Genomic DNA, 11609 nt, shown 5'->3' on the forward strand with positions numbered 1-11609 from the left:
CAGATTCTGCATAGTAGCATGTAACCATAAATGCCCAATGATCTTTCTACAAGTAGAGTCAAAGTCTACCATTATTTTTATTTAAATGAGCTCATATGCATTGAAACACGGGAATCATAAGTGCCCAATGATCTTTGAAGGAGTAGGCAACTACTGAAGAGGGCTTCATGGTACAGCGAGAACTGTGCACGAGTCAAGCTTTCCAATGTGCTCCTTATCGTATCTGAAAACCTACCAATCAATCAGTGAAGCAAACAGTACTAGTGAGACATTTTACTATGTGGAAAGAGTTTCAAAAACAGACGTGAAAGGGACTAGATTCTCAAGGAAAATTTGTCCAGAGAACAGCGTTTTCCATGAGAAGCCCACCTCAGGAAGGGAAAAAAAAAATCTCATAGGAAATGACACCATCTTCCAAGAAAGAGGGAGGGACGGGGAATTCTCCTTCTCTCCATATCCTTATTTTGTTTGAGAGCACTGCCATTTATCCAGGCTTCAAAATCTTTATTAAATTTGTCTAATTAATGACAATATATATATATATATATATATACACGTGGTACATCGAAGTGAGATGAGTAGGTTTAGGATGAATATGTCTCATTAGCCTTGCATGTGGCCAACTCACATGGCTAAACCACCCATGTTTGATTGACCTCTTAATTTGATTAATAGTTTCAGTTTTAATTTGCCTTTCCCCTCTTAAATTTATAAAACACATCTATTTATCATAGTCTCCTAGGATCACCATTCATTAATTAAATTGACAATCCCATCATGAGATCTTCGAAGTAAGAGTATTTATCACGGTTATCTGAATCTTGGTTTCCTTTTTATTCCTTTTACGATGTCTTCCCACTCTCCATGTGACAGGTTAATTTAATGATTAATTAATGGTGATTTGGTCAATCAATAACTGATGATTTAACCCTAAATCTAAGTTAAAAGTCTAAGTTCATGAGAGCCTTTTTAAAGCTTTATTTAGTTGATATTTTTGTTGGTTTTTTTTAAAATTTTTTTTGACTAAACAAAAATAATAAAATATCAATCAAAAGAGACTTTAACCGATAGGTTACAATAAAATGTAGACACTAATTTACTTTATCCTTCCAAATCCCAACTGACCTAGTTCTAGGCTACAACGAGCTGTTGGAACTGGAAATCAAACATTTCCCACCTACAACAGAACTGTCATCAACAGTCTCATTGCGGCACTAGAGTTGAATTACCTTGTCAAAGATGAGGAGGTTCAAAGCGTAGCCAAGGCTCCTGAACAAGTACGCCAAACTTGCCAAAATTCTGAAAGCATCATCTCTCAGGGGAAAACTCAAAAGGGATAAGACCTTGAAGAAGCACCAAGTAGCTGCTTTTGTGGACCCAGCGTGCTGGGCAGCTTCATTCAGCTACCACTTTTACCAGAACTGCAAGTGTGCTAAAAATTGGCAATAAGTTAGGTAAGTGGTCCCTTTGAAATAGTTAAAAGATGTTGAACACAAAAACATTTGTCAGCTATCTTCCCTTTTGAGACCTATCCCGATTCAATTCACCTCCTTTTACTAAACTACGTACTAAGATTAACTGGGTTTTCACAAAATTATACAAATCCCATTTTATAGCCATATACAAGAAATTTAAGAAAGATAAAAGATTCGAATTTGAAATGTTTAATATACATATAGATGAACACTTTGTCGAGGTCACGCAATTTTACGCGCCAGCAGATTGGGTGGTATGGACTGGCTCATGTGTATGCATAAAAATGCGTGCGAGTCATATTATAGATTTATCAGCAATGGAGGAAGAGAGCAAAAAGGCATGTTACCGTAGGATTTTTAGTGGAGAAACAAACAAGTAGAAGACAAGGTGAGGCATGCTCAAGAATATAGAAAAATGTAAAAGCAATCATGTAATATAATAACCTGAAAGCATGTGGATGTGTGTGGTTGTGATTTCTCAGGATCAGAATTTGAGAGTTTGAAGGATTTGGGAGATATATATATATTTAATTTACATAGGGACAGGTAAGTTTTTGAACCTTCAGCTTTTGGAAGAAAGAGAAGTATGGGAAGTTTCCCTTTTCCCCATCTCAAATCTCTATGTGCTTGATTTTTGTTTAAATGATCTATCATCAATCCCTCGAACATTTTATCTAGTACATCTTAATCATGATTGTGTAGTGTGAGTTTTCAAAGAACTTTTTGGTGTCTGTTCTTACAAGGAGGAATTCAGACATAACAAGAGGGTAATGATAAGGCTTAATTGGATTTTCGAGGACATGTGCCTAACTTATCATTGTTACTTACCGTTAAGGGACATACATAAGCGTTTAAGCATCCAATTTATTTTTATTAGGAGAAAGAGGAGTCAAATTCGACTTTTTAAAAGAAAAATACATTTAATTGTCCTTAAACCTATCTTTCTTCAAGTGTAGTACATCCAATTACATAAGAAGAGATTTTCTTAATTTTGAGAAAAATGGCATACATATTTAGAATTTAAGTCCCTCATAATTGTAATTTAGAGGAAAGGCAATGGTCTGCAATGGAAGGACATGTACAATAGTAATTGTAAACTTTTGACCATTTTTGTGTCACTGCTATATTTCTGCCATGGAAGGACATGTGCAATAGTAATTTAAAGCTGCAACGGCCAAGAGAACGTACAAGTATGTAAATGGAATCCTAATATCTGAGTTTGAACTCAGATAAAATCTCAATCACAACAGGGGATTAGATATGGTTGATCAGAGCGCACACACACACACTATATATATATATATATATATATATATAGAATAATGAAATGGGAANACACACACACACTATATATATATATATATATATATATATAGAATAATGAAATGGGAATCATTGAATTTCCATAAATAAGAATAAAAGGAAACCAAGAAAAAAGCATGATAAAAAGGATAAATATTAACTTGGTACTGTTCAAAGAAAGAAAGAAGCATCCGCTTTACATATCATTCATGCATATCTTGATTTCCTGCAAAGACTTGTCTGGAATATCTTGTTCACAGGCATACATTTGCTTATATTTGGGAGTGTCATTTGTTTCTATTATAATAATACTGTGGCCCCATTCTTTGATCTTCCTTCACAATACAGTTTGCAACTCAAATATACAATACAATACAATAGAATACCATATGTTCAATACAATCATATATAATATTATATTCAGCCTTCTCCCTCTCTCTTTCTCTCTCTCTCTCTCTCTCTGAAAATAATATTACAACACACAAACACATTGCTAGTCCAGCTTTTTTCTTGCCTCCTTCTTTCACAGCCTGTCAAGCTTGAATTATTAACACCATGATTATATTTTTTTAGTAAGAGCGCTCCTAGTTGTTTCTTTAAGGAAAGTGAACACCTGGTCCATGGCATAACAAGAGATAATTTTGCTGGTGCCTGCTCAGTTGTTTTCCGATTTCGCCACAGTTATACTACTTAGATAGCTCCGTCCATTTTCACCAAAAAAATTAGTCATGGTTGTTGCCCTTTGAGGTGATTAGTTCCTTTTCTTCGGTATTCCTGACTTTTGCTTATCGACAATATTGACTTATGGATGAAAAGAGATGCTTGAGTGAGAAATATGTTCAATGAACCTCTTTGTAGAGAACCACAATCCGGCAACTTTTTCTTGCAGGTAAAATTAGCCTGGAACATAACGCTCTTCTTCCAATATGCCTTTTGATTGAAGGAGAGTTTTGCTGTTAGTGTTCTTGTGTAAATCTTTATTGGGTTAGCTGATGCCAATTATGGTTGTCTTTGTTTCAGTTTTTGAGTATTGTATAAAAATTTTTCTATGCATATGCGTAGTGATTCTCTCATATGCTTAAAAGTGAAAGAGAAGGTCTTTTTCTTTATAATAATTTGCAGTTGAAACACTACAGAAGCTTGTATCCTCATTGTTCTTCAACTGCAAATTACTGTATAAACTGAATCTCTCTTTCATACCTGTTTACTGTTGAATTATGTAATAATTGTTATTGCCTTTTAGGTCTTTGTGCTAAGTTTGAACACATATTAACCTCATCTCTAGTGAGATTTCATCATGTATGCAAATCAAACCAAAAAAAAGAAAGAAAAAGAAGTGGACATTTTTTGAGAACAACTTCTTGAAGATGAAGACCACTGTTAGGGCTAGTGATGGAAGCACCAGAGAGAGAGACCCACAATCCATTTTTGGTCGCTTTATTGCCCACATCCCATTTCCTTTTTCTTCCTTCTTCATTGTCTGAGTACTGTTCAGGAACACTTTGAGAGCTCCCCAATGCAAGTCTGAACAATTTCCAGCGTACCCCCTTCTCTCATTGCTGGCAAAAAGAAAAAAAAAAAAGAAGAAAAAAAATTAAAGCAACTTTTTTCATGTGCGGGAGCCAGCCTTCCTACATATGGCCTGCATTTGGTACCCCAAAAGGGAACCACAAAAGTTTCGGTCCATACATACTTAGGATATAGTATATGCAGGACCAACTGTAGTGAATTTTGAAGAACGAGTTCCCCGTCCCCCACCCCCGCTTTCTAGATGCAAGGATTTGTTCGTTGCAACTGGCAAGGTTGGAGATGACTCAAGATTTATCAGATCTTTCCACTATTTAGTCTTTGGTGCTCAGATGTCACTTTGGACTCGTAGACTTGGGGTCAACTAGACTCTGTCTCCACCTCCGTGTAGTGGCTTTTCATGAATCACACACCCACCCCATTTAAAAGAGGATATAAAGAAGAGACAAGGAAAAAAGTCGTAAGAAAAAGCAAAGAAAAAAAGGTTCCTAGGAACATTGTTGTCTCGTATGATTTTTTGCTACTTCTGGTGGCAGCTTTGCGCACTGTATTTCCAAAGGGGTTATTTCTGTGTGTTTTCTCGTAATTGGATAATAGGTTTGTATTTACTGCCTAAAATAAGTTTAATGTTTAAACCAAATTTCAGGCATGGGAACCAAACTTGAGTGTGCGGTAAATCCGTTAGCAACTTCACAAAACAGCAACAGCTGCAGCTTTACTGTGCATTTCGTGGATGACTATTTCCGAACAAGAACGCTGAAGGAGAATTGTCAAAAGATTGGATTGGAAAGGTCTGGCAGCTGCATGGACAGGATGCTGGAAAGGCACAACATGGAGTCCATCAGAAAGACGATGGAGATGCATGAAGATACCTTCAAACACCAGGTATGGGGAGACATTAACTTCTGTTCCGAACTCTAATTAATATTTGCATTGGCATTTTCTGAAATTAAAGAATTTCTCTCTTTTCTTAAATAAATGTAAAGATGACCATTCTGCAGAGGTTATGATTACCAATGTGTCAGAGAAAATGCAAATATTTGACACTGCTAGCAATTCCGATTCTTCAATAATTGAATAATTTGACATCAAGATCCCCATATGTACCAAATATTAGTTTCCAGCTAAATTGCAGACACAGTGTTTCTTTCCATCATTCAAGATGTTTCCATACATTATCTCTCCATAATTTGCAGATGCATGATAATTTAAGAACCATTCTGCTCACCCTTCAGCAAACCTATCTCTCAAAAGTGAACATCACAAACAGTCAAGGAAGTTTATCACTTGAACGTGATGGTCCAAAATAAGAAAATAACAAAAAACTGGGAATTGCAGGTACGAGAACTTCACCGGCTGTATAGTGTCCAAAAGATGCTGATGGATGAGGTGAAGAAAGAAATCAAGCAAAATAGATTTTGGACTACTCCTATGACTAGCTTTGATGTTAACCAATCTCACTTCATTAACCAGCAGCAGTTGACAGCGCAAACGACTTGTGGGTACAATTTCCATGTTCAAGGTGATCCAAGCTCAAGGGAGAGGAGCGGCAGTTGCTCTGGTGACACCATGAAAGTTGCAAGGGGCTTTGATCTCGAGAGGCCAGCTGAGGAAGACATCTCGGCTGAAGTCAGCGCCGTTGATCATGAAGACCAAGTAGGGCGTAGCTCCCTCATGCACTCCAGAATCAACCAGATGAGAATCGAAGGCTCCGATGAAGATAGTGAAGTTGAACTGACACTAAGCATTGGAGGCAGCTCAAGCAAGAAGACACCAACGAACTCCAAGCCTCATAGCCAAGAATTAGGATGTAATAATTCTCAGTCAATTCATAAGGAAACTAGGGAGCTTCATTCTTCGGCTTCGTTTAAATCAGAGAGGCGAGAGGATTGCAGTGGCCCCAACACTCCAATGAGCAGTTCTAGCGCAACATTCGATCAGGACAGGAAACGACCACATTGGCTTTTCCAAGGTTTAAGCATAAACAGGACTTGAAACCGTTGAACAAACAAATTTTTTTTTTAACTTAATTTGTATGTGTGTATCCTTTCCAACTCCGCATGGACCCTTGATCAAATTTACGTGGTTCATGACTTGAGATCATTCCTAATTTTTACTTTTTCCGACTTTAACCTAATAATAAATACAATTCGAGGCACCCATGTTTGGGGTGTAAATTGCTAGTTGTAAATAGGCCATCCACAGCATTTCTTGAACAACTTGCCAATTCATTGGCTTGTTATTGTGTTTTTGTTCGATTTGGCATTTACTGAGAGTGGGTAAGAATCTGCTCAAATTTCCACGCATGTCTCTGCTTCACAACTATGCAAATAGTTCATTTGGCTGTACCGTCCAAGGTTTTCGGGCAACCAAGGCTGCTGGAATGTTCTTCTGCCTATTCGTGTCGCTATCCTCTCTATGAGTCTACTAATAAATTTACTCCTCACATAAATTAGACCACCGAGTAAAAGATTATTAATTTCAAACAAAGTTCTAACAGTAGAATTGAAATGATTAGCAACATTGATCACATATAACAGTTCAAGTCCAAGGGGAGGGTTACTGATCTTTGTATTGTCTAAAAGGAAAAAAAAATGAAAAAACGAAAGAAAAAACTGTCGGTCTAACAACTCTGTGTGTGTTTGTACTATTTACCTTTAAAATTCAATAAATCTGTACAACTGTATGGTCCCGAATATCTTATGGGGTTTGCACAAAGGAAATCTGATTCTGTTGCGAAAGAACGTAACATCATGGGAAACAAAATCTTGGTACAAAATTTGGTTATTTGAGTTTGTATCGACATGCCAGTTTCAAGATGGTAATCAGTGGTCTTAGTTGTCAAGCATTGGATCTTCGTTAACGGCAGGTAGGCAAATGATCTATATTCATTTCATCTGGCATGTTCAAGCAGAATAAGCGTGAATGACTCACCGCCCATCTTATCGGGCAATGATTTATCATGGGTTAAATTAAAAACAAATAAGAGAAAACTTGAACTAAAACTTATTAAAATGATTATTAAAGTAATGACAAGAAATAACTAAACAGTTATAATATTCTATCAAAAAATTTTGGCATTGAGGATATGTTTGTCATTATAGGTTCATGTTAATATTGCCATTGTACTTCAATTATTTTGTTCATGCACTGATCCCAAAGCCGATTTACATAGCCAATCCCTACACAACAATAAAGGAGAGTAACTAGGAAATTTTCTCAGTACAATACAATTTAAGCAATGTATAAACAAATCATTAGCATAATGTAATCATAGACCTTGCTGTCAAACAAGCCTAAGAATGCTCCTAAGCATCAAATCAAAATAAAATCTCAAAGCATACATTTCTATGCAAAAATAAAAAATAAACCCTCAAACATGCATTCTAAGCAACAAACTATAAATAATTTATAAATAACATGCATTAGGATAATAATATCCATAATGAATCATAAAAATCAGAATAAGGAAAGAAATATAAAATCCTTAAAAATTAAGAAAAGTCCAAAAATTAGCAAGATTAGCTTATAAAACATATTTCACCAATTTTTTATCAAATAAAACATAAAATATCAAAATAAAATCACAAGGCATGCGAATCTAATCAAGTAATGATAAAACCAGAATTCAAATAATGTTTTAAACATCAATAATTAAAATTTCAGAACTAAAATCAATTATAAAAATAAAAAAATAGTTTTAATGTTAGAATATTCTATTAAGTGGGCTTCAATTAATCGATGACTTTATGCTTTATTAAAACAAGTTGACAATTTAGTCTAATATAAAACATGTGTAGACACCCCATTTTATCTGTTGGTTTTAATAGTATTCCTTCTATTTCATTTGTTTTTATTGAGAGATGGGTCTACTTTTTGTTGAATTTTTCTCTCTTTGACCAAAAAGCTTGGTTTACAAATTCTTCTCCATGTTTCAAATGTGTATACAACAGCTACACAATGACTTCTCTGTTCTCGTTATTATGGAGCGGCTACTAGAGTCCTCCATGATTAATTTTATGTTCCAAAATCCTTAGGCCTTTTTAATGGTGCCTCAAGAAGTGTGTTTTTTTTTTTTTGTAGTTTTCTGACTTACTGAAAAACTGATGTTTCTTTCTCTCTAGAAAAATTTCAATACGTTTATTCATTATATAAAGATAAATATATCTCTATTTTATTGGGATAGAAAGATAAAATATCTTTGTATCTTAACTGACTTGGGAACTTTATCCCTGTGGATAATTACATGATAATCCATATTTAAATTTAAACAAATTAAATTCAAATTTATATTCTATCCCAATTATCTGATAAACGTTTTTCCAATTATTTAATTAAGAAATATCAGAGCAATATCTAATATTAATTAATTATTTATTTATTAATTGTCATAAATAATTAACATAGTTGTAAGCCATATGGACGCACCACATTTAAATGCAACATCTCCCACTTGTACACATTGGCATCAACGTGTGCAACTCTCAATCTAATTCCTCCTGCATCCACTATCATACAAGGAAAATGGAACGTGCGACCAACAAGAAAAAGGTACTGGTGAGACGTGAGATATTAGGTTACCATTTTACTAACATAACACCGCTTGAGTTCTTGACATACCCCAAATCATCCTAATCACACAAGATTTTGCATCTTTGATCCCTCATACACATAAGAGTTATGCAGAATCTCTTTATGTGTCTAAACTCATGATTTTATCTAACAACCAATGTTTTACAACCACTCGGCAATGAGTTATATACCATGTATGTTAGGTGTTTAATAACTTTTACTTGGATACTCATGCCAATCCATTAAGATTTGAGTACTTTTTTAGTCATGTTTCACTAGATCACATCATTCTTGAACCTTGAATATCATGCTAAAGTAGCAACCCAAAATCTCAATTTTATATTATAGATCCAAGTTCCTTAGGGCTTACACAGTGATGAAACAAGAATCTATTTAATCACTCCCTTCGATCCGTCGACTAATAGCTCATACAATATGAAATGTATGCTATGGTGGATTTTCCACTTAGAGTTTGTCACGTCAAAACAATCATATAGATCTCGGTCCAATCCCTACAAAAAGGATTGAATTGAATCTCCTAAGATTTAATTCAGTTATGACTGGCTTCATAGAGTGTGGGTAATGTCCATGTTCGACTTTTACCAGCCTTATCGTGACTCTAAGTCAAGGTGACACTGCTAACATCTTTGCTTACATCTCATGTGACAAGGAGATCACAAAACACTTGGTACCTTGTGATTATTTAAGTCTCATCCCACATGCTACTACAGCGTTGGGGTGATTACCTCATGTGAAAAGAATAATCTAGAAAGCCAAGTGACAAGAATTATCTGTTTGTGTAGAAGTCTTAGTAAGCAATATACCAAGAGGGGGGATGAATTGGTATTTAAAATTTCTTTTAAAAACTAAATATAAAAATCAAAACTTTGGAGACCAAAAATTTCTTCTTGTATCAAAAACAAAGTGTATGATTTTCATAAACAAGTTTTCAATAATGAATTGAAAAGAACAAGTAACAAATCAAGATAAAATTTTTCTTCAGTTAAATTCAACCAAGGCATAAATAATGAATTAAGGTAAAATATTTTTCTAAGCTAAATGCAAGCAATAAATCACAATGTGGAAAGATTAAAAGCAAGACACAAGATTTTTATAGTAGTTCAACTTTCTCTAGTGCCTACATCTACTATCTTAAAACACCAAGGAATTTCAAATCCATTAAGGGAATTGAGCTTTTTATGGGATCAAGTGGAACCCTCACAATAGCTTTTTATGGGATCAAGCGAAACCCTTGATAATTCTACTTAATAGAGTTATTTTGTCACATTTTGAGTACTAAATTGGCTAATTTCTTGTGATATAGGTTCAGAATTAGGTGTTTTTAGTTGTTTTTTTTAGTTTAGTTTAAATCACGTCGGTTTGTTTTAATTTAAGTTGTTTTATTTAGTTTTATATTAAATTGCTTTTAGTTTAGTTAGTATTGAATTAGTTTTATGTGTTTGTAGGTGTACAAATGAAAAGGCTTAAATTGATGAAGAAGAGTGCAAGAATGGCCGATGCTTCTCTCGTACATGTGTTATTATTTTGAGCATAATTTTCATTCTAGAGGTTCAATTGATGTGATTCTTGAGTCATTAGAAAGCTAAGAGATAGGGCTACAAATTTCATGTTTACCATTTTGCCTAGTTTAGCGTTTGATTGCCATGATGAGAAAGTGATATGAAATTTGCTCCCTAGTCTTCCTCGTTTTGTTATATTAAAAAGAAAATTAAGCAACAAAAGAAGATCGGATTGGATTGAAAAGCCGAGTGTAAGGTAAAAGTAGACCAGTGAAAAATGACAAACCTTCATCCTATTATAGCATCATACACAACTAGAGAACTAAGTGCAGAATATAAAGACAGGGAATAAAACATAACTAGTGGAAAAAGTAGAACTAATAACTCAACAAAATAGAAAAATAACCATTAAAAAAGGCATAAACAAGAGAACATTAATGTAAACAAGTTGCGAATTAACATAATTAGCTGTTCACAAGAATAAAATAGTGTAAAGTACAAGACAATCCAAAATTGGTCGCTAGTGACAAGTTAACATCATTACGTAAAATCCGAAAGAGACAATGCAAGACAATGTCAATGATTGATAATGATGAAAATGGCATGACAATGTGGCCATCGAATCCAAGCAAAGTAGAAGGATCTGAGAGTAGGTAATGTCCCATGTGAGAAGCTGAAGAGGGTGGTGGAAAGTGAGCTTGGAATTGCTCCTTAAGTAGTTGCTAGTAATAAAGTAACTCTCAGTTTTGAGCCTCCAAGGCATCCAACCTGTTAACCACACGAGCATCCATAGATTCCATAAAAGATAATATGCGAAAATAGGCTTGCTTATTGTCAAAGGCAGTGGACATAGGTGGAAAGCTAGGGCCAACACTAAGGATTATGAACTTGCACTAAGCTCAGCAAATGTGTCCTCATTTCCTTCATTCTTAACAATATTAGGTTCGTAGATGGTTGTTTTTCAAACCCAAGGGTGGTTGACATACACAAATCCAAGTTTGTTGATGGCATGCTCATTGATTTTCGTGTGCACCACATGATGTTTTGGTGGGTCACACTTAGTGTTGATGCCCATGGAGTCAATGACGGCACTAATAGCCAGGCCATAGAGAAGTGTCTTTCTAGACTTATTTATAGTTTTTAACATATCATCAAGTATGAACTTGACTAGGTTGACACGGTGCTTGGATTTAATACGAATCCTCACTCTTGA

General features: G+C 34.8%; 1 protein-coding gene across 5 annotated transcripts; it reads left to right on the forward strand.

Annotated features, from left to right (window-relative positions):
• Nucleotides 3209-6495, forward strand: LOC18589323. 5 transcript variants are annotated; one of them, XM_007014235.2, is made up of 4 exons: nt 4534-4579; nt 4951-5189; nt 5643-5693; nt 5778-6404. In XM_007014235.2, the coding sequence occupies exons 1-4, from the start codon at nt 4549-4551 to the stop codon at nt 6297-6299; spliced, it is 843 nt and encodes a 280-aa protein (XP_007014297.2). In that variant the 5' UTR covers nt 4534-4548; the 3' UTR covers nt 6300-6404. The 5 variants fall into 5 exon arrangements, with proteins under 5 accessions (XP_017982464.1, XP_007014297.2, XP_017982466.1 ...); XM_018126977.1 differs by having other exon boundaries at nt 5781-6404; XM_018126975.1 differs by lacking the exon at nt 4534-4579 and adding an exon at nt 3209-3666 and having other exon boundaries at nt 5643-6495.

This window comes from Theobroma cacao, chromosome 9 (assembly GCF_000208745.1).
Source record: "Theobroma cacao cultivar B97-61/B2 chromosome 9, Criollo_cocoa_genome_V2, whole genome shotgun sequence".
Classification (NCBI taxonomy): Eukaryota; Viridiplantae; Streptophyta; class Magnoliopsida; order Malvales; family Malvaceae; genus Theobroma; species Theobroma cacao.

Coding starts and splice junctions, on each gene's coding strand:
- LOC18589323 (XM_018126974.1), top strand. CDS start 4,549: ATGCAAGGATTTGTTCGTTGCAACTGGCAAG. Junction 4,580..4,950: donor TGTTCGTTGCAACTGGCAAG/GTTGGAGATGAC, acceptor ACCAAATTTCAG/GCATGGGAACCAAACTTGAG. Junction 5,190..5,642: donor AAGATACCTTCAAACACCAG/GTATGGGGAGAC, acceptor TGGGAATTGCAG/GTACGAGAACTTCACCGGCT.